The 22,719-nt window shown below is 44.8% G+C and overlaps 1 protein-coding gene across 2 annotated transcripts; it reads right to left on the bottom strand.

Moving 5' to 3' along the window:
• Positions 1 to 1,384: 1,384 nt before the first annotated feature.
• dnmt1 (DNA (cytosine-5-)-methyltransferase 1) lies at positions 1,385 to 22,000 on the bottom strand. Of its 2 annotated transcripts, none has more exons than XM_062532841.1 (34): positions 21,819 to 22,000; positions 20,893 to 20,935; positions 20,553 to 20,660; positions 20,036 to 20,276; positions 19,634 to 19,709; positions 19,441 to 19,528; positions 19,152 to 19,192; positions 18,994 to 19,045; positions 18,739 to 18,822; positions 18,402 to 18,511; positions 18,059 to 18,177; positions 17,866 to 17,958; positions 17,382 to 17,533; positions 16,871 to 17,058; positions 15,323 to 15,506; positions 14,863 to 14,960; positions 14,395 to 14,551; positions 14,144 to 14,259; positions 13,441 to 13,639; positions 12,976 to 13,115; positions 12,527 to 12,706; positions 11,922 to 12,146; positions 11,305 to 11,497; positions 10,958 to 11,048; positions 10,723 to 10,857; positions 10,186 to 10,468; positions 9,747 to 9,892; positions 9,255 to 9,417; positions 8,652 to 8,829; positions 4,104 to 4,299; positions 2,992 to 3,179; positions 2,270 to 2,386; positions 2,071 to 2,161; positions 1,385 to 1,694 (listed from the first exon to the last, which is right to left on the bottom strand). In XM_062532841.1, exons 1-34 carry the CDS (start codon positions 21,863 to 21,865, stop codon positions 1,657 to 1,659), a joined length of 4,560 nt encoding a protein of 1,519 aa, XP_062388825.1. In that variant the 5' UTR covers positions 21,866 to 22,000; the 3' UTR covers positions 1,385 to 1,656. The 2 variants fall into 2 exon arrangements, with proteins under 2 accessions (XP_062388825.1, XP_062388826.1); XM_062532842.1 differs by having other exon boundaries at positions 2,992 to 3,155.
• Positions 22,001 to 22,719: the final 719 nt, after the last annotated feature.

The following is a 22,719-nucleotide window of genomic DNA, read 5'->3' as shown; positions in this document are numbered from 1 at the left end:
ACCCCCACCCCTTCTTTTTTTCAATAGCAATTTCTCCAGCAATTGCTCTTTTTTTCCCCTTTTGTTTTGTAGCTACATTTTTCTTTATTTGTAAAGTACATTCACTTACAGTATTGCATTGATGTGTGATTCCGTTTTTCTTAATTTCGGTTGAAATGCTTTTTTGTTGCAAAAAAAATGTCGATTCCCACAGAAATTCTCCTTTTGAGTTTCACAGAAGACTGAGTCTGAGAAAATGACAAAAAAAAAAAGATGCAAAGACTGGAGTGTTTTAGAACACATCAGTGTATTGCTGTTGATTTGAAAGGGTAATTCAAATGGTGCATGTGTGTATGGTTTTGTTGCAATAACTACATTAGAAAGGAATGAGTTTTGATTGCAGTGTTTCATTATGGCATAGATGTGAGTTGTTCATCTCCAACTGCGGTCTTATTTGGCTGCGAGTAATTGACATGAGCCAAATGCAAAAAGTGTGTAAGCAATAGGCAAAAACAGACATCACTTTTTTTTGCTTTCTGTGAGACTTAAAAGGGCATTGAATGTGTGGGACGCTTACATTACATTTGAAAACATGAATATAAAAGCTTTAAGACATCTGCACTTTATTCACTAATAAACATGACTGCTATTTGAACACAATTGTAACTAAAAGGGAAGTGGTGTAACCAATTTCCAGTTTGTGTTCAGCTAGACCAGGAAACCGTGGCCATACTGCAAAAATAGACTTACTGAAAATAAACAGGCCTAGCATGTTAAGGGGACAACTTATAGCATGTGTGGGAGTGGGGTTGGTAATGCATATAGCCTACCCATAGTGGTGTACTGTAAAACAAAAGAAAAAGTAGTGTCAGGGGCGTTTGCTCAAAAAAGGTTGAGAACCAGAGCTAGACCAACATCTAGGGTTTGAGTCTGGGGTACAGGGCAATTCCCCAAATAATCGGGGTGTTCCTTGAAATGTGATCATACCGAGTATTCTTTCTGTGTTCTCTGATGTTACAATAGTACATTCAACTTTGATTCAGAAAAGTTACTCAATTGCAATTTTACAAGCCCAATTAAAACCTATTTTGGCTGGGTATTGAAATGGTCCGTTTGACTAAATGGAGTCCTCTTTGGCAACCCTAATTGAACTTCAATGGCTTTGCGATTTGACATCACAAGTAGGCTTTGTTCTAATTCGCCCATTTTTTAGTGGCCATTTTAAGATTAGTATGAAGATTAAGATTTTAGTATGAAGGCACAACCATGCCTCATGCTCATGATGGCAACCTCTCCTAATTCATCAAAACCAAGACAAAAATGATTCCCATTCTGTCAACTTTAAACATGACAAAAGGACTAATTCGCTCCTTCTGCACAGCAATTAGAACAGACAGCCAAGCACTCATTTTTCAATTGAAACATTTAATAAGGGCTTTAATTTGAAATATTTCAACATACAAAAACAAAACTACATAGAGTTCATCACACTGGCATGGAGTGGACAATTTGTAAATACACGGTTTTTAAAATCACATTTAAAAAAAACAAAAAACAATAAAACATCACTTGATGGCACTGCACAAAGGGACAAGGGAGCCTGCAGCAGCACGGCCAGGCTACAAGGCCACAGCCTCCAACTGATTATGGTACAATTCCTGGTGTGGCACAGAGGCTTCATTCTGACACCTCCATCTTCTCCTGCTTCACAGGTTCTGGGGAGAACAGAGAGGGCAAGGACATTAAAATAGCAGCACTATAGCACACTAAACTTTAGAAAATGAATAAATAAAACACATAAAAAAGTTAGGGACGTCTGGTGAAGTGTATGGAAAATGTAAAGAGTTCAAGCTACAGCTATCCAGCAGTCAAGCTTATTTGACCATCTTCAATTCCAACATTAGACCGAAAACACAATGCAAACCACTCGAAGATCCAACACAAATATTCCTGACTTTGTGCACAAAAAGTTCAAATTACTTCAAATACCAAGACCGGTAATCCATGCCATGAAAACTGAAAGGTGCCCAGTAGTGAAATTAAGCCAATCTGAGAAATAAATAAAATAAAATTGAGCTGTTCTGATCTCACCTGTTGCATTCTCCTTTATCCGCTCTAAGACACATTTCTTGAGCTCCAGGCCGATGGCTTTGGATAGTGGAGGAGGCACAGCGTTTCCAACCTGCCAAGAGACGGGTTGAGATGCTCAGACATGTCACAGATAGACGGAAGCCTTTAGAACAGTATTGTTAACTGTATTATTATTCATTTATTTTGAAAGGTGGCCTACTTGTCGGTGTTTGTCCAGAACATTGCCGAAGAACCGGTAGGTGTCTGGGAATCCTTGAGAGCGGGCGCACTCCCTCACGCTCACCACACGGTGCTGCTCGGGATGCAGGACTCGGCCCTGAGGGTGAAGCGTTGCAACAAGTTAGCTCAACTGGTGCTCAGAACACACGCAACCGAGATTAGAACAGAACCCAAACACAAGTGAAAGCTAGCGCGCACATCTGAGTAGTGCAGGTGCTGGACTAAAAAGTAGTGAAGAGAAATGCTAAAGGTCCGCACACTGATAAAGTGGATTCTGGGTTCTGTTCTGATGGGAAATGCCAAAGGTCTGCACACTGATAGCAGCTCCAAGCGTTTATTTAGCACAACGTTTCAGAAACATTAAGCTAAACGCTTGGGAGCTGCTATCAGTGTGCAGACCTTTAGCATTTCCCATCAGAACAGAACCCAGAATCCACTCTCCAGCTGTACACATCAAGTGCAACTCAAAAACCCTTTTCCTACCCTAGACAAAACCCCAAACTCCACACGAAACTCCACTGCAGGGGTTCCCAACCTTTTTCATTACAAGGAGGACCGTACACTAAAAATCCAGCATCATGCACCTACAACTAAAACTAACTAATCCAAGTGCTAACCCCACGATCCCATTCATGAAAGTCAAACAGCTGATCACAAAAAAAAAATAAAAAAAAATAACCCCAAACATTTTCCGGTGCCCACCTGTTTGCCCATAGGCTCAGGGTTGGTAACCGTGGTGCTGAAGAAGCCGTCCCACTCCAGCCTGCCGTAGAGGCCAGCCCAGTGGTTGTGGCGGTTCCCCGTGTGTGGCAGGCACCAGGGGATCAGGGTGTTGAACTGTCTGTCGGCCGGGTCACATGGCTTTCCTGATGACATTGGGAGAGAAACGGCTAACAAATCAGTCTAGTCAGCCGGCCAGTGGCCCTGGCCAAACGGACTTTGTTTTTTAACAGGTTTCCTAGTTGTTCATAGTGATGCAGGCTGGGGATTTCCTCCCAACTGGCTTTGGGTTCAACCTAAGCCAAAATGGCAGCGGTTGCCTTAACCAAATCTGTTCCGTCATTGAAGGAAAGTGACAGAAACAATGACTCATTTTCACACATTACAACAGCTATAAGCTTTAACCAAAACTCAGGCCAAAGACTGCAGATGCAACTAATCATGCATGGACAGCTTGCAACAGCACTGTCTAGCCAGCTGGTTACTTAGCTAACATTTGTTTTCATTACATTGTGAGAGACATTTGACTGATGGTGCAACTTTAGAACCGGTGGTGTTCTAAAAAGGTAGTGTCTTATAAAGACCTCAGTTAGGCTTCCGGCAGATCAACCCTAACCACATTTTCTTACATCCCATCTAGTTAAGGAATTGGACCAATAAGGAGGATGTACATCAGACTTTGTGACCACACAGGAAAACAGAGGCACGCATGCGTCGGGCCTGTGCAGAGGTGAGGGGAAGGGTCGCACACAGTTAATTCTTGCTCACCGCAAGAACCGAGAGACTTTCCTACACATCACCTACATGCTGCAAAATGAGCGGTAAAAACCACATCTCTGCAGAAAGATGAGAGTTATCGTTAAGGGACAATTGAGGACAGGAAATGCACCGCGGTCTCAACTGGTTTGGGACACACACACACAGTAGACAAATGGCCTCCTATAATCCTAGTGCTATGAGCCAATTGAGCCACAACTGCACAGAACCAATCAATCTACAAAATCACTCAAGTCTAAAAACACAATTTTAGATTTATTTTAAAACAATTCTTTTTCACAATCATTTGTTCCAAGCGATCCGTGCCCTCTGCTTACCTCCAGAACAGCTGCAGACGCCCCTCAGCGCGCCCGTGCTGCTCCTGCCGTTCTTCTTGTCCGAGTGCGAGTAGCGCAGCTTCTTGGTGGTGGTCCCGTCGGTCAGGCGCACTTCCCTGTTGGGCAGGTCCCTCCAGTCCGAGCCTGGGGCCAGCGGGATGTGGCGCATGCGGGCCGCCACCAGCGCACTCATGTCCTACACACACACACACACACACACACACACACACACACACGCAGAGAGCTCAACACAAGGACCCACAAACTAGTTGGACCTCCAGCCACGTGACTCTTTAACCAAAGATCCTTCATTACTGATAAAGCAACATAATGCATTTCTATGGAAGCAGAATTCGAACAGTTCCGGTCTGCTTAAACAGCCGTGACGCAAAGACGTCATAGTGGGATATCGATCTCCGTCAGATCGGCAAGCAGTTCAGTTCAAATGAAACATGAACTTTCTAGGTCTGCTTAAAAGGGGGATTTCGCCCCCTCCCCTTTGCGAAAACAGAACGTTTGCGCCTCTCGCTCCGCTTTAACCATGGAGGTATTATAAGAACTGGAGAGAGGGACTAAGTCCCGCCCCCATTCATTTCAATGGCCCATGCTAGGCTAGCTACTTCAGCCAAAAAAAGTTTGAAATTGGCCGCAGCCATCTTTGAGAAAATGGCGTTCCATGGGTGTTCATTTCCGTCACCAGCTAGAATGAGCCAATTAGATTCCATGTTACAACGAGACAAGGTACATCGTTGATGAAGATTGGAGAGTGAGAGAAGGTGTTCGTGAACGCGCTCCTATCGTTACAGGCGCAAATGTATTTAATTATTTGAGTTGGGATGGTGGTGGAGAAGTTTGCCCCTTGTCTCGAAATCCTATAATGTGATATTCATATGTCATGATATAATAAACATGGCGAGTCAATATTGAGCAAGAATTCACTTAGCATACACATAAATATGATCCCCACAGTAAATGCTTTGAACTGACTGTAGCCTAGGATGTTATGTGCGCAATAGGCTGTCTACCCGACGAAAATGACTCTTAATAAGTAGACATGGGATGTAAGAAACGTGTGGATACCAGATATGCTATTTGTGCTGCACCCAGTGTGAATTTGCAGTTTAAACCTACATTTGCAGACAGACGAAATGAAGCCAACGCATATTATAGGCTTACCGGTAGAAGCGCGCATCCATGTGTTATGTTTCGAGCAGCATGCATTTTAAGTCTGCTGTCACTGTCGGAAACTTTTGCCGTTATCTACTGTAGGCTGTGACCCCCAACGCTGCGTTGTTATGAACTAGGCTACAGGTCTGCAGCTGAGTGTTTTAAAATAGTTTTCATAGCCTAGCCTACACGACAGCGAGTAGGTTAATAATTGGGTTTAGTTAGAGAATTTCTTCGCATTTCCTAGAATGTCTTATCATGCCTTGCCAACTCATACATAGTCTAATGCAAATAATAGTAACCTATTAGAACGACATTTGCTTTTTCCTTTTATTCACAAAGCCTGGTATAATGATAATGCACAGGCATCAAGTATCGGTAACTTAATCCTAGTCGTCAGTCATTTTATTTATGTCTTCTAGAATGCGTTATCAACATGGACACGCGAGGACGCTCGTGCCGAAATCGAAACTCGTGCATGAGCTGAGACAGCTCGTGCATGAGCTGTCTCGTGCATGCGCTGGTGCCGGATATGGTACAACCATGGAACGCCATTTTTTCAAAGATGTCGGCGGCCAAATGACATGCTAACTGGCTGAAGCTAACCCTCCAAATCCTGACCCCCTGGCTTTAACCCTCTCTGCTTTAACCCAGAGGTTCTCAAAAAGGATGGGGCGGGCTCCACTAGTGGGGAATAGACATGTCAGGTGGGGTGCGATCAACAGGAGGAAATTCGTTTGTTGTGCCCATCTTTAATAATGCCTCTCTTTGACAAGGAAAATCATTAGGGCTGGGACTCGATTAAAAAAATTAATCTAATTAATTAGAGGCTTTGTAATTAATTAATCGAAATTAATCGCATTTTAATTGTATATAAATATATGACCTGAGAATCTCAGGTCATATATTTATATACAATTAACAGTGAGAAGTATTTTTTTTTTCACATGGATTTTTAGTATAGCCTACTATTGGATAATGACTGAATACATAGGCCTAAGCTTAAGCAACAAAAATATTGTTTATTAATAAGTCCAACAGACCAGTGCAATTTTTGCCATAAAGTGTAGCAATACCATATTTAGAAATAGTACATTTTCAGAAATTCATGTAGCCTATAGATAGGTAGACCTTCTGTAAACTATAATACTGTGATATCCTGTTAATTGTGTCACCTGTTACCTTGAGTTGAGTTCATGAAATTGTTGTGTCCCTTTAAGGGGAACTGGGGGGCGGAGTTTATGTGTGTGCGTGTGTGCTTTCTTTTAGGTCTATGGTGTGCTTGTATACGGTTCTGAGTGTGAAGTTTCTTTTAGGTCTATGAAAGTTGGATATGGAATTAGGTGCGGTGGATTACTGTTATAAGCGTGAGTTGTGGCTGTAACAGCAACTCGGTTGCTATTTGTTAAATAAATAAAACTCAGAGGTTTCCCTCAAGTGTCTGGAGTATCACAATACTTTGTCCACGCTAGCAGCTAGCTGCTTTATGTTTTGCACTGAGGTGATACCTGCGGTGATACGTCCTTGTTGCATAGGTTGCACACAACCATGCTCTTATCTATGCTCTTACGCTTCCATCCGTTCGTTTTTTGTAACAACATTTCCCATCCACGGGCCAACCAACGCGGTCACATCAGCTTCTTTGTTCATGTTCACTGTGCCACTGTGGTTTGTTTTGTCTGAACCGAACTTATGCCATGACTTATGCGCGTTACTTGGTGCTCCAGTATAATCGGTCCGTCTGAAACTCATCCAGTGAGAAACGTTCCGCAGTGCAAAAATAAATAGGCATACGATTAAAATGCGTCAATTTTTTTAACGCATTAATGTTTGTGTAATTAATTAATCGTAATTAACGCGCTAAAGTCCCGGCCCTAAAAATCATAGATTGAACACAAGAGCCACAGTCATGAATGGACCCATTTCTGAATTAAAATAGCATCTGATCCAGCAGACCGAGATAGGAACTGCAAAGTTGAACCAAATGCAGGAAAAAATAAACATATTTAAACATTCGGTCAACCATTTTGCTGGGTTGATTGGAGGAGGGGAATTTAAGCCCCACCTGCCCCTAAGTGGGGAATGACCAAAAAAGTCTGAGAACCACTGCTTTAGCACCATCTAGTGGTGACAAGTGAAGGGTGCAGGACTTGACTAAAAACAGTTCAACCCACCACACATTGCTGCATCCAGTCATGCAGTTCTGGGATGTGGTTCATCCAAGTCATTTGCCTAGTATTTGATTTGAATATCTAAAAACCTCCTCACTACACATAAACATGCAGAACACAATAAGCATAAAGCCTTGATAATATGCAGGCGGCATGAAGTCTCATATCACATTTCCTTTCTTCTTGCACGGTCTTAAAGGGATATTCCGCCATTTGTGGAATTACGCTCATTTTCCACCTTCCCTCGAGCAAAACAATCGATATTTACCTTGTTCCCGTTCATCCAGCCATTCTGTGAGTCTGGCGATACAACTTTTAGCTTCAGCCTAGCATAGATCATTGAATCGGATTAGACCATTAGCTTCTCGCCTGCTAGCTTCATGTTTAAAAGTGACTAATATTTCTGGTAATTTTCCCATTTAAAACGTGTGTCCTCTCAAGTTAGAAAGTGCAATAAGACCAACTGAAAATGAACCCTGCCGTTTTTCTAGGCTGATTTGACATGGAACTACATTCTCATCTGGCGTAATAATCAAGGCAACTTGCAGCTACTGGCACTACTACTGCTTGATGTCTATGGGGACTATTTTCAGATGCTGCGTACGAGATCACTGCGCCTATGGTATGTTTGCAAGTTGCCTTGATTATTACGCCAGATGAGAGTGTAGTTCCATGTCAAATCAGCCTAGAAAAACGCCAGGTTTCATTTTCAGTTGGTCTTATTGCACTTTCTAACTTGAGGAGACACGTTTTAAATGGGAAAATTATCAGAAATCTTAGTCACTTTTAAACATGAAGCTAGCAGGCGAGAAGCTAATGGTCTAATCCGATTCAGTGATCTATGCTAGGCTGAAGCTAAAAGTTGTATCGCCAGACTCACAGAATGGCTGGATGAACGGGAACAAGGTAAATATCGATTGTTTTGCTCGAGGGGAGGTGGAAAATTAGCGTATTTCCAAAAATGGCGGAATATCCCTTTAACTTGACGTACTCCCAATTGGCTAAGCCATTAAAAGGAGAATTCTGGTCATTTCACATAGATTTGCTTCAAGGTCACCGACTACTGTTGGTTAATCATGTTCACACCCCCACAATGTAGCACTGTAGCTGCTGGGTTTATCCCCCCACCCCCCGTACTGATAGTACTCCTTTTACATTTCCCTCCCCAGAAGAGCCCAGTGTAGGAGGAAGAGGAGTGTGTGGCTCCTACCTTGCATATGTGGTCCCTGAGGATGGGCTGGTACTGGGAGCCTCGGATGTGCCTCTGGAACCAGGACTGCGGCTCGCCGTTGTAGGAGATCTCCAGGGCCGCGGCGCCGTTACGGATCTCTGGGAGGTCAGACATGGTGTCCCGCACGGTGATGGTGCGGTAGATGCCGCCATTACCCCTGCAAAGGAATAGGGTTTCCATTGAGAAATGATCTAGCAATTTCAGCTGCTCTATAATCATTAGTATTCAGATTCAACATTCATTCTTAAAATTTCATCTCCCCTCTCTCCATCCAGGCTACAAGCCTACACACTGTAGCCTTAATAGTAATTGCATCTCAGATTAAGGGCGTACTTCAGTGTGTACGCCTCGTTTTGAAGACACTGTTCAGTTAATTTTTCTGTAGGGTAAGCCTGTAGGTACTGCTAGCCTAAAACTCAATATTGGCAATATTGCTGATGTGCTACAGGAACAGCATTTTGAAAGTTGTCAAATGTGCTTTGATGTTAAATGTAAGTGTGCCTTGTTAATGCATCTGAAATAAGGGTGTAAAGGGAGAAACAAGGTAGGTTACAACTACAGGAGAACAGGACTCGCTCTCACCTGGTGACGTTGGACACAAATTTCTTCTCGCCTACGACCACGTTGAGGGAGCAGGCACGAGGGGCAAAGACGTGCAAGGGCTCGGGGTAGCGAGGCAGCTTCTCGCCTGGGGCGGCGGCCAGGATGATGGCCCTACGCCTGGTCTGGGCTACACCGTACTGCCCTGCCTGGATGTGCAGGGGGGCAAGAGAACACTTAGGACACAGAAAATCATCTCCAAGCAGAGGGGTATACTACCAAGCGTCACTGGCTTAATCAGGTAATAGGTGCCACCCAAGTAACACCACTAGGTCTTGGCAATATGGACACAATTTCAAGCTGCATATAGGGTAAATTATATTATGGTATTTATCAAGTTCATACACTTTGACCCAACTTTTATTTGATCTTGCCTAGTAGAGAAAGACCAACATTGTACAGATACTAGTTAAAATAATTTGAAATGAAAAACCAAACACTCATATTTCAACATCATGGCCACTGAACTAGGACTTGCCTGCAGTACGCCAAATGTGCACTGGTAGCCCATCCTCACAAGGCAGCGCAGAGTCAGCTTTAGGACCATGGAGCGCTTGAAGGACACAAAGTTCCTGACGTTTTCAAGCAGGAAGAACTTGGGCCGGTAATAGTCACAGTAACTACAAGAGGGAACACACACATACTCTGGATGAAGCAGGCATTACAAGAGTTTACACTACCCACAAAAGGTTAGGGATTTCTGGCTTTCGGGTGAAATTTAATGCTTCAGTAAAGAAAATACTGAAACATTGAACTGTTTGCCTCTACATTTTTGAATTTGCAGTCTGTCACATTAAGTTCACCTGTAAAGGTGATGGTGGATTTTAGCATTTTAGATTTAATTTGAAAGTTATCCTGGAATTTCACCCATAAGCCATATTAGGAAACCCATTATAAAACACAAGACACACACCTGAGATAAGACACCACCAGGGAGTTCTTGAACTTGGAGTATGTGCGCGAGTTGAAGCGGTTCATCCCGCTGAAGCCTTGGCACGGAGGCCCCCCGCACAGCATCTCCACGTCTCCCTTCTGGGGCAGCTTCTGGCCCAGGGAGTTGGTCTTCTCCCCGGACATGACCAGCTTGAGCAGCACGTTGCAGTCCTCTGTGAACACCGTGGTGCCCGGATTGTTGAGGCGGAAGGCCTGGGCAGCCGGGTCCCACATCTCAATGGCCCACTCAGTCTCGGCGATCCCTGTAAGGACACAGGAACTTACTTAGAACAACCGATGATCCCATTTATGGAATAAGTGGACAAGTTTGATCCATTCAACACATTTCTTGCTATTGACCACCTCATTTGACCAATGACTCAAAAAGCCAAAGCAAAGGCCCATCAACATGTTCAACAAATGAGGTTGAGGAGGCCTGTGTGGGTGAGGGTTCACAAACTGAGCTCAAAACCCCTAGGTCTTGGAGTTGGAGAGCAGTTGGAGGCGCGATGCTCACCGGCCTGGTGGAATCCCTCGGACAGACCCCCACAGCCAGAAAACACGTCCAGCGTGCGCAGCTTGGGGACCTTCTGCTCCTGAGACTCCTGGTCCGCAGCCTCCTGGGCAGCGACCGCTTTCCCTTTGCCCTTCCCTGGAAACGGCAAAGCTCCTTTTAGTGACCATCACCCAAGGCACAAGACACTGAATGGGACTTCTGTTTTGTGATTGGCTAGAGAATGAGGAACTCGTACCTTTGCCCTTGCCTTTTCCCTTGCCTTTGTTAACTACTGAGCGAGCGTGATTGGGTGGATCCTCAAAGTTCTTGGTCTTTGCACTGTAGGCCTGGTAACAGAATAGTAGTGTTAAAAATTAATCACAATTGCAGTTGTGCACCAAAACAATAGTACAACACAGTCTATATATTGGATGGTCACGTAGTAAGATTGACACTAATCCGGTACAATCACACCGTTGAGAATGTTGGAAATGTAATTGTTCTAAAGACTATCTGGGTTCATTGAATTCAATCCGGAACTTAAGAACCTTGCATTGCTGCAGAACAAAACCTTCTGTTGGAATGGCAGTCAGAAGTACCCACCTCCATGAAGTAGAAGCGGTCAGGACCTCCGCTGGAGTAGTCCTGCAGGCTCTCAACCAGGTCCTCTCCGTACTCCACCCGACAGCGGCCCTGCACCTCGGACATGTCCACGGTCACCTCCTCGTCGCACCAGTACAGCTGGTTGATGTCCGTGTGGTAGCCGGCCTTGGCTCCCTTGTGAGTGTTCTCTGGCCTGGGAAGAAAGGATCACGTTTAAAAGGAGTGGCAATTGTCTTCTAAAGAGAAAATATTGTAATTCTGCTTTGCAAAAACATGTAAAGATGCCATTTAGCATATTGTTTAGCAGTGTATTAACAGCTAGGCTAAATAAATGTGATGAGTTTTTTGCTCCCAAGGAATCAAATGAGATTGGTGTCGTTAGCCCTCTACTGTAAGTGGCTACAGGATACACTCCATCTGTGACTGACCTGTTTTTCTATAAAATGACTTATGGTAAAAGCCTGCTCACGAGAGCACAATTTGAATTTGCTCAGCAAGCCAATCTGGCAAACAGTGATCATCGTGTGCCTCTTATCTAGGTGGGCCAGAGGCGAGCTTAGGGTCTGGGTCTTCCAGGCTGGTAAAAGCCTGCTAGTAGTGGACAGAGCGCAGCGCACCTGTAGAATTTGTAGAGGCGCAGCTTGACCTCGGCGGTGTTGGACTTGTTGTTGCTGCGCTTGGTGCAGAAGATCTCCTTGATGCGGCCGATGCGGAAGGGCTGAGGAGCGTCCAGGTTGGAGCCCTTGATGTAGTCGGAGGACTTCCTGTAGTACTCTGGGTACAGGTCCTCGTCCACATCCTCCTTCCTGTGCGGGCGCTTCACGGGGCTAGCCGCCTTCACACTGTGGGGACAAACGTCACGCCATCAGCGTACAGTCACAAAGGGCAAATGGATACTTCGGATAAGAAATTACACAACAACTCAAATTGACAAATGTCAGATACAACCTTTTAACTCTGACAAATGAAGCGGAAAACAAAGCTCTTTAGTGTCCAAAAATGAATAACGACAAACACCTCACCACAGGTAATAAGTATAATTACATGGAATTCTAACTTTGAAGCTCCATCTCAGAACTATACAATTCGAACGGAACAAGATGGATACTTAAAAATGAGTAATATCATACCATAAAACAAGGGTAATATCTTCAATGACTACTCAAATGCACTTAACCAAATGCATATCTGACCACTTGGACACACAATCAAAATGTCTCACTTGAAGTCGAAGGAATCGGGCAGCAGGTAGACGCCATCTCCCACTCTGAACTGCTCCCCCTTCAGGCAGGCCATGGCGTAGAAGGTTTTGTTGTCGCTTGCCTGATCGTCCAGGGGCTCGAAGGCACGGGGAGTCTGCCGTTCCTCATGCTCAGCGTTCCGTGTGCAGCTGACGCAGAACCTACAGACGAGAACCACTCGGGTCATACAGGCTCAAGAACATTAGTACGTCCACCTTAAGGGGCTTCTCAACATGCCTCCTCCATCCTCGATGCTCAATCCGAGGGGCGTTCCCACTGATCTATAACAAACATTGGATAGACTATCCCATTGTTTCGCCCCATCATTCTTTATGTACATCAGTGAGGATGGAGGCCCGAGAGTGTGGGAGGACGTATAAAAGCCCAAATGAGAGGCACCCTTCTGGAACCAAGTTCCATATGCACTCACTTGTATTTGGAGTCTTCCAACGGGGTGACCGTGGGAGGGGTCTCAAAACGAGCAAAGTCATGCTCGTACCACAGCTGGTAGAAGAAGCTTACGCCATCGTCCTCGATGAACTTGGCATTCTCCACCTCCTCATCGCCTCCCTGCGTGCAGCAATTGATCACAATAAGGAAGGCATAACGAACAGCGCCTCTGGATAGCCGAGCTTGACAGCCTGTACTGAGCAGCCTTAAATGGCCATAGCCTTGGCGTGTCTGGCTGGAGCAACTGCACCGCACACCGGCTACCCAGGTTCGATTCCCACCCAGTGGTCCTTTTCGGATCCGACCCGGACTCCCTCCCAATCACTTCCGGTCATTCTCCACTATCCTATCTGATTAAAGAATTAAAAAGCCCTAAAAATATGCTTTAAAAAGACTGCCTTCCTCAGCCCAACCTGTATGCAGCATTGGAGTGGAGTGGACCTACCTCCATGAACCAGTTGTCGGAGGGCGCCTTATAGGTCACGTTGACTTTTCCGTGGATGTAGCTCAGGTTCATGTCCTCGCACTCGTCCACCAGGAAGAGCTCCAGGGGGTCGGAGGTCTCGCCTAGAATGGTCTCGGTACCACGGGAGAACCAGTGAGCGTGGAACATCTTCTCGTCCGCCTCCCACATGGAGGTGATCCTGGCAGCGTTAAATCAAGCGTTAGAAGCCTGGACCACACGAGGAGGCAGACATACACAATGCAGGGACTGCACAGGAAATTACTGTATAAGCTGCAGCACCGTGTTTTAGGCAAGTTAGAAGAAGCAAAACCACATTAATACCATATCAATACCTTAACTACGCCCTGTGTATTAACCTCATAGCTGAAGAAATTATGCAAAAATCAATGTATAAGCCGTGGCTAATAGTTGGGAAATTAAGGTACACCAAGACTTTCAACCTTCTTTAAACACCATTGGCACTTTGACATTAACTTGGTATGAGTACAAGGTCTACATTTTCCCCACTGCTTTTAGTCAGTCAACAAGCCAAGAGAACTCAGTGCTGGCTTATTGATGGCCAACATCATAAACAAATGAAGTAAGTAAATAAATGAGAGATCATTTACAGCCAGTACCTTCACTGAGGACATACTTGAAAAATAACAAACCAAGTGGCTCGAGCGGAGGACTGAGGTCATACCTGGCCAGGAAGAGGGGTCTGGACGGGTCATCAGGACTGACAGACACACAGTCTCCCACTTCCAGCACCTCATCATCCACACACACCTTCATGTAGTATTTCTTCTTGCCCTCCACCTGCCAAAAACCACAACACACAGGACTGCATCTCTGTTGGGCAATGGGACAGGTTACAGCTGGCACAAGGTGTATGCCAAGCTTAAAGCCAAAAGAGCGCACGTACGTGTGTGTGTGTGTGTGTGTGTGTGTTACCTTGACTGGCTCTCCGACCCAGGACTTCTTGCTCTGGCTCTTCTTCTTCTTCTTGCCCTGAGACGTGACCTTGGCGATGGGCTTCAGCGGGGGCAGCACATCCTCCTCGTCGATGTTCTCATCCTCCTCTGCCTCCTTCACAGCTAGATTAGGACATCTAAAACACACACAGAGAGAAAGAGAAACACATTCAAACCACACACTGTAAACTCACCCAGGCGTAGGACACATCAAATAGGAACTTGGAAAGCAGCTTTGCAAGGCAGAACTGCAGGCCAGATGGAGACAAGCTGCTGGGGGAGTGAGCGAGCGAGTGGATGTCATTCCATTACTCACTTCGCAAACACGCACCACTGCCCAGCCTGAGCTCATTAGTACACTCTGAGCTGGAACACAACCTCACAGCCAGGGCCCACACACACATGCAGTGGCTAGACAACGCACACACACACACACGACTATGCTCACCTTCTCTTCTGACAGGCCTGCTTGCTGCGGCCGCTGCCCCCAAACTTGAGCATGTCTTTGCAGGCAGAGCACTTTCCACAGTCTGGTGACTGGCACACCTGGGTGGATGCATGCAACGAACACATTTAAAAGGAGATCATTTTTTATTTGTTTTTGTAGCGCTGTGTAACCTGATGTGTTCCTTCATGTAAATACGTTGCTCTGTAGCATTTATAATACTAGTCATGTAGTCTGACTAGCTAACAGCCAACTGTAGGCCTGACAACACAGCAATTACTGGGTCAAATAAATAAACTCTTCTAGCTGTACATAAACAATAAAGCCACCAACACATTATCAAAGAGGACATGGAGTGTGTTGGTTAAAAGCAACCTTTTTTGACCAAGTATTGATATTCCGAGTGGTATGGCAACCCCTTTTCAACACTGCACTCTGGTGGGGGTTTAACAGAGTAACCCACCTCACACACGCCACAACGCTGCCTCTTCAACCCGCCGCCCTCCTTATCGTTCTGGTCGATCTGATCCGAGAAGAAGGTGTCGAAGATCTGGTAGACCAGCTTGGTGGTGGTGGCTTTGGTGGGGCCCTTGAGGTCCTTCTCGATCTTGGTGGGGTGGCGGATGGCCTGCCTCCTGGCAGCTCTCCTGGAAAGAGGGAAGGATAAGGCTTCATATCAGTATTCAGCATCCACATCCACACACTGCATGGCGTTAAAAAATGGAAACACAAACATCTACTTGAAGAGGAACAGGGTTGTCATGCAGGTAGAGATGACATCACCAGGCCACAATGAAGCACAGGAGGCCTTTGAGTTATGGGAGACATGAACCCAACCCAACAGAAAACAAGCTGGGTCCAAGCACTTTTAAGAAAAAGAGAAATCACCCTCTGGAAGAAGTCCACATAGTTGTTGACTTATACAAGAGACTGATTAGCCTACTTTTGATTTTTTAGTTTAGTCAATAAAATATTGGCCACACAAGTGGAATTTTAAAGGCTGTGTAATTGGCACACCTACTCCATTCCAACATTCAGGGACAATAGAATTAAAAAGGCAGAGGCAATTGCAGTGCTTGGACCCCTGAATATGATCCCCGAAAACAGCACAGAAACACTGTAGGCGAGACACCGACGAGCCAATCTGTTGCACCTCCAACTTCAAGATACCAGTCACACGACTCACGGTGAATGAAAATGCATCTCGATTTCAAAAACAAATTTGAAAAATGTTCAAGCCTTAATGGGGGAAAAAAAAAAAAAAAAAAAAAAAAACACACACAAACAGTCATGGATAACTGGCCACAACAATTACACCCACTCATGATCAGTCACTCCACAATGCTCAGTGGACGGACTTCAATAACAAGAGTGGTACCTACCAGTGCAGCAGCATGCTGCGTTAAAGAACATTAGAGGGGTTGTTAGAGACAAGAGGGGGGGAAGGGGAAGCACAACTAAAGAAGCAGGAGAAAAACAAAATGTCCCCGGCTAACCAGCGGCTCGTTACATAAATGAAATGCTAACACGGCCCAGATGCAGTAACCACATCAAAACTGTGTGGGGACATTAAACTTCTGCTGAACCAATAGGGCAAGGCAGAGGGAATCTCAAGTGGTGTAATTTGGGATGGTCTTTAAAATGTGCAGTCAAACTCCGAGGACAGAGTTTGATATTGAAACTTCTAAACTAGGGCACGGATAATCTATTCCTCAAGACTAACAGTATGTGATTAAGGGAAGGGACACCTCTGAATTTTTGATTAAATGAGTGAATTTCAGATCTTTGAACACTGAACACTGCCACTAGTGATTGCAACATGTAGCAATCAAGATCCTCTGCACCTATGCCTTGGCCAGCATCAGCAGACAGTTTTTAGGGGTTGAAGTGTGTGTGAGGGGGAACATGTGCTTGAGGTGGTGGTGGGTTGGGGGGGGGGGGGTCATGCCCTATACATATCTGCCTACAGCCTGCTGGGAAGGGGGTTGCAATCTACACACTCTGGACCCACCTCTTGCCCAGGGTGACACCAGCCAGCTTGATGAGGTCCCTCATGCAGGGCGTGACGATGATGGGCTGCTCGTCGGTGTCGCCGGCCTCGTCATAGCTCTCCACCTGCTCCACCACGAACTGAGCATGGCGCAAGAGCGTGTCCTCCGTGAAGCGGTTGAAGTTAAGGCCTGCAGGGGGCACTGTGGTCTGGGGAGACAAATAATTAAGCACAAGTCTTTAACATGCAAAGGGGGCAGGTGCGAGTTAGACTAACAGAGCCTGCCATGTTTTACAGACCAATTAGGTCTTCAATCCCCATTTATGTTTCTCATGCTGCATACAGGCGTGATAAAGACCTCTGCTCATCCACAAAAAAGGACCAGAAAGCTGCCGCCTTTGCCCATATAAGGAGACCCAGGTGCCATCTTTGCCCATATAAGGAGATCCTTACAGGCACAAAGATGGCAGCTTTGGGTCCTTTTTGGAGGCGACCTTCAGAGGTCTATGACGATCATGACTTACACACATACCTCTATTCTGTTGAGAAGGTCTTCATAAGTGCAATCTTGGTTCTTCTGCAGGAACTCCACCACGATCTTGCTCATGTAGATCTTCTCCTGCATGAGTGCGAAGATGGTGGAGTACTCCTCGCTAGGGTCCATGAGGATGTAGTCAGCAAAGGCTGGAGACAAACACCACACCACCGTATCAGACACAGTGCTCATAACTAGTGTGAAATGGGTACTATAGAGCAGGGGTCCCCATCCGCTCTCATTACACAGAGCGGACAACAGTTGCAATTTCTGATAGACCGGTGGCAGAGACACTGGTAGGTGTAGATCATATTACATGGGGGTCTGTCCGCGAGAAAATGTTAAAATTCGGTTAGGCCCCAGGGGGTTAGGGACCTCTCAATATACAGTAGATCATGTTTTGCATTTAACACACACACACACAATACTAGGCAGTCAGCCACTTACATCATATCACTTCACACCTACTGAATGACATTACCTGTAGTGAATCCAATAAGAGCTTTCTCTCCACCATCAAAGCCAGTGATCCACCAAGCATTAATGGGACCCAGCTTCTTGGCAGGCACACCACCTTGAGAGGGAAAGAACACACAAATGCTTAGACATTGTTAAAGCCGACAGTAAGGCCTATAGAAACAGGCGCACAAGGGAGACTGAGCTACAGGCCGTACCATCCATGCAAGGGTTGTCGTCATAAATGGGCTTGACACCACAGCTGAAGTAGAGCTCCACATTCTTTTCAATGAGGCCGGCGTCGAAAGGGCACAGGTGACCACGCTTATCATAGACACTAGAGACAGAAAATATAGAGATGGGCATCAAGTTAATAGAGGCAGCTGAAAATACATTCTGCTGTATATGTGGGGAAAAGCTAAGATGGCTAGATAATCCCTTCAATGGAGGAGCATAATATTAAATACTACATTTATGAATATTCATCAAAACAGACATAAAATAACAGCATAAATAACAATAATCAGATGGAGTACAAGTTGTATTTCATAAATGGTCCACCTGAAGTTGGTGATTTTGTGCTGAGGCAGTTCTTCGTAGCTCTCAAATCCATCCTCGTTTGAGTCGAAGAGGGAGAGACGCTCATCCGTAAGCATCTCCGGTTCGTCCAGCTGTCAAAACATGGGCGTGGACGCCCAGTTTTATTCCACAAACTAAATACAAAAACTGGCTGCAAGGAGATATGCAACTGGGGTGGACAGTCACAGCCGACTGCTTATTCACAGTTTCTGAAGTACTCAATATACAAACACTTCATCCTAAACGTCAGATTAATTATAATGGCTATGTAGAATGCAGCCATGTCCAGCTTCATGCATGAGGAAAACAAAACACTCACAGCATTGTCAGGGTCCCCCTGGAAGAATTTGAGGTCGGCATCATCCAGGTACTGCCTGCAGTCAGGACACTTAGGTGGTGGCGTCTACACACACAGAGAGAGAAGTATAAACTATCAAACAAGAAATCTCCTGCTTAGACAGCAACCCCACACAAACACAGAAAATAGTTTTTTCAGAACATTTTAGCCTTGATGCTACAGGCTGATGGGGCTGAGGCATAGGAGGAATTACGGCAGGGGGGCAGCTGATATTACCTTGGCTGGAGCCACAGGTTTGGCCTCAGTGGTTGACTCCCTTGTGACTGGCCTGTGGAGACAGAAGCCAAGACAGTCAGGCCAGGATTGTTACAAAGCACACAAAAAGTGAAGTGGACTGGCATTCATCAGGCAAACATAATGCTTCTGTAACTTACTTGTCATCTGTTTCCAACTTAAGCCGCTTCTCTTCATGGACCTGCAATAGAACATTCAGTTTATTAATAAAATCACACTTTTGCTTCCTTTGTAATACTGCCAAGTCAGACTTGCAGGGCTGATAGACAGGAAATTGTCTGTGCCTGAAATGATCAAAAACATTCAAAGACAATATAGAGAATAACCTTTTCTTTACATAGCACATGGCCAAGATCAAGCCTGAATTCAGGCACCATGCCTGAACTCTATCAGTCCTGGAACTGGTGAAAAGGGTAAATGGTCTCTTACCTCTTCAGAGTCACCTTCCGGACTCTTCTCCTCCGCAGTGCCATTTGTTGAATCTCCATTCTCCATCTCATCCGATTTCCGCTTTGGACTAAGGAGGAGAAAGAGAAAATACCTTAAAGTCCAGTCATAAACTCAAAAGACAAGTTGCGCAATATAAATCTTGCAGGCAGGAGTTGAGAAATGAGGCGCTCACACTCTTGAGAACATCGATAAGATGGTTGGCTGCTGCTTTCCAGAGTTCCGGGTGACTCTTGACCCAGCTGGAGATTCTAAAGAGAGGAAAGACGTCAGATACTGAGAACGGAACCACCCAGCATGCTACTCCAACTGACACAGGGTTTAAAATCCTATTCTACAGTAGTTAGTAATAGTGTATAGTACAGACTGGCCACAGAAACAGCATTCATGCAATGTTTAAAGACTCAACAAAATCAAACTCAAAGGCACAGTGCAATATGTTATGGAACATCCAGATCAAATGGGCTTAATTACATTGAAGATTAATGCAATGTACAATATCTTGAATACAAATAAATGGCAGTCAGAGATAGCTAGTGCAACATTAACAATCATACAAGAGGGGAGTGGGACTCACTCTTGGGTTCAGAATCAGACTTGCTCCGACGGCCTCTGCCCTTGGGAGCACTTGGAGACTTCACGGAGTCGCCCTCCTCCTGAGCGTCCATGGAAGCCTCCACCTCCCCGTTGTCTTTGTGGTTGCCGTTCTCCGCACAGCCATTCGTCTGACCGTTCGACTCCACACAATCTCCCTGACCTCCTTTGTCCAGGCACACCACCTGCTTCAACACTGCTTTAACAGCAGAAATGTAGCCCTCCTGGTGAGAGTAGAGGAAAAAGGGAGTCAGCCAGCCAGCCAGCCAGCAAGCCCATTTCACATAACAGGTCATACCATGTTCTCTCCCCCCCACTCTAAGCCTAGCACAAACTTTACGGTGATATACCAAAAGAGGCAAGCCCTTTCCCAAGAACATAATTAACCCGCCGAGGTATAGAACTAGTTTGTGTGGCCTTGCAAGTATGCACAGGAAGTTTTATTGTACATCTCTTATCATTAGAATGAAATGAGATCTTCATGGAAAGTGGGGACTCACAGCAGACAGCTCCTTGCTCTTCAGCTGAGACTCCAGGGTTTTCAGTTGGTCCTGAGTGTCAGTGAGCAGAAACTCCTGCAATAACCTGAGCTTCTCTTTAACACACTCCTAGGGGGAAACACAAACACTCACTGAAGAGAGAACCAAGTAACACTAAAATGCACAAGGACTTAATCATAACAAATATACAAGATTGACATTATTATACAAGTTTGATTGATGCACCTTCTATGCTGTGATGTTAGAGAGGTTAACAGTTGTCCAAAACAGTCCAGTCCATGTATTCATTACATGGTTATGAATATTGATCATATGAGGGAGGCTATGGGGTCTCACTTACCTCATCTGACAAATTATCCCCATCTTTATCCAATACCTGTAGCCTGTAACAAAGAAAACATTCACTATCGTTATTAAATGAACATGTTTAACTGACTTGTTTACACTTCCCATATAACGTTTACTTAGAAGTCTTGAAACAGCGTAAGTGTGTAAAGTTGATAATAAAAGCGTTGCTCTCTAGAGTTCTACCGTACTGAAGGGACTGACCGATAAACTCGGGAGAGTTTGAACGTGAATGAACACTTGCTAGCATATTGGTTGGCTAAGAGATGGGAGTTCACTTCTCCTGAAAGTAGCAAACAGTTAACGTTAGCCTACATGCTTTGCTAGGCGGATGCTGCAGGATACGTATGACGGCAGCAAGCCAAGCTCCAAGTAATGGAACCAGGCCATCTTCTAAGGTGCACTGGTTCCCCGTATGTAGCTAATGTTAATAAAACGTCAGATAGCAAAGTGAACCGATGAACTTCGTTTATATTCGCATGTTACAGTTTCGTAGCAGTTCAGACGCCATCTAGCCAGCTACCTTGTTAGCCAACGTTAGGGGATCCATCATGTTTGGCTAGAACATATTTGGCGCCAAATTCAGACAGTGTGACCTAACCAGAAACCCAAACATGGAATGGGGCTAATGATGGTCAACATACACTACCGTCACAAACTAAGATGACAAGAATTCACATTTTACATGACAGACTAAAACACAGTTAGCATCACAGCCAAATGAGATGAAGTAGGTAGCATTAGCGAAAAAAATAACGTAGTGACACAAGGGCTACGAAGTTACAGGATCGCTAAAAAGGAGTGACAATTTCACCAACGCACAGCAAAATAACTTGCTAACAAGAAAGCTAGCCTAAATGTCAACAACCATTTTTCAAAGGGAAAACATATAGCTAACGTTATGGCTAGCACAAAACATACCGTTCCCTGACATCCTCTGGTAGGTGCAATGAGGTCTTGGTAGGCATTTCAAGTCGAAGGAGAACTACTATGATAATAAAAATAAGAGCAGGTTAAAATCAGAAATTAAAACACGTCGTTAAAACCAGGATGGCACCAACTGCAATATCACTGCAGAGGGAGAAGATAGGGGTTTTATGGGTTCGCAGCTGCAACGCGCGGGCCCTTTTTTCGCGCGGAAACCCAGGTACGATGGACTGTACTACTTACGTGACGCATAGGGGTGCTACATGTCAAACACTGTTTATTTTTCCATTTAATAATTCATCCTGATATACCAAGACCAATCACGAAGGAAAGTTTACAATAAAATCGTATTTTAAAAAGACAACGGGAATGTGTTTACAGAAATGGTTGCAGACAGTTCGTACTATTTATCATTGGCTGCCTTTGTTGTCAAAGATTTTGAGACCCAGGAAAACATGCAGAGGATTTCACCAAGTCGTCAGACACAAAGGGGGAAATAGCGATTTTGTAAAAAACAAAGTTTATTTGTATTAGCATTTTGGAGTAGGGGACAGAGGAGAACCCGAAAAAGAACAGTGCATAATAAGAAAACATACATTGTTCTACCATATCACTTTGGAGCAGGCCTTGCATACCAACGTTATTTGATTGGATTGCCCCTAGTTATTTTCTGACCTATTATGCTAATTACGAGGGAGTAAATTATCTTTGTTGTCAACATCCTTACAGCAATTAGTCAGACGTAGCCCACTTGGTTATATTTTGAGTTAAGCCGCGTGTTGAAGTGTTGTCAAATGCTGTCAGTGAACAGGGATGGGCAGTATTTCTAATACATGTATTTGAAATACGTATTTCAAATACAAAATACTAGTTTGTAATTTGTATTTTATTGAGA

This window comes from Sardina pilchardus, chromosome 3 (assembly GCF_963854185.1).
Source record: "Sardina pilchardus chromosome 3, fSarPil1.1, whole genome shotgun sequence".
Classification (NCBI taxonomy): domain Eukaryota; kingdom Metazoa; phylum Chordata; class Actinopteri; order Clupeiformes; family Clupeidae; genus Sardina; species Sardina pilchardus.
This window is presented reverse-complemented; position numbering and strand designations above follow the sequence as displayed.

What these genes read in the sequence shown, in the direction of transcription:
- dnmt1 (XM_062532841.1), bottom strand. Translation starts at nt 21,865, where the DNA reads ATGCCTACCAAGACCTCATTGCACCTACCAGAGGATGTCAGGGAACG. An exon ending in CGACAACCCTTGCATGGATG is followed by an intron (nt 17,959 to 18,058) that starts GTACGGCCTGTA and finishes TTCCCTCTCAAG; the next exon opens with GTGGTGTGCCTGCCAAGAAG. An exon ending in TTTGTGTCCAACGTCACCAG is followed by an intron (nt 8,830 to 9,254) that starts GTGAGAGCGAGT and finishes ATTCCTTTGCAG; the next exon opens with GGGTAATGGCGGCATCTACC.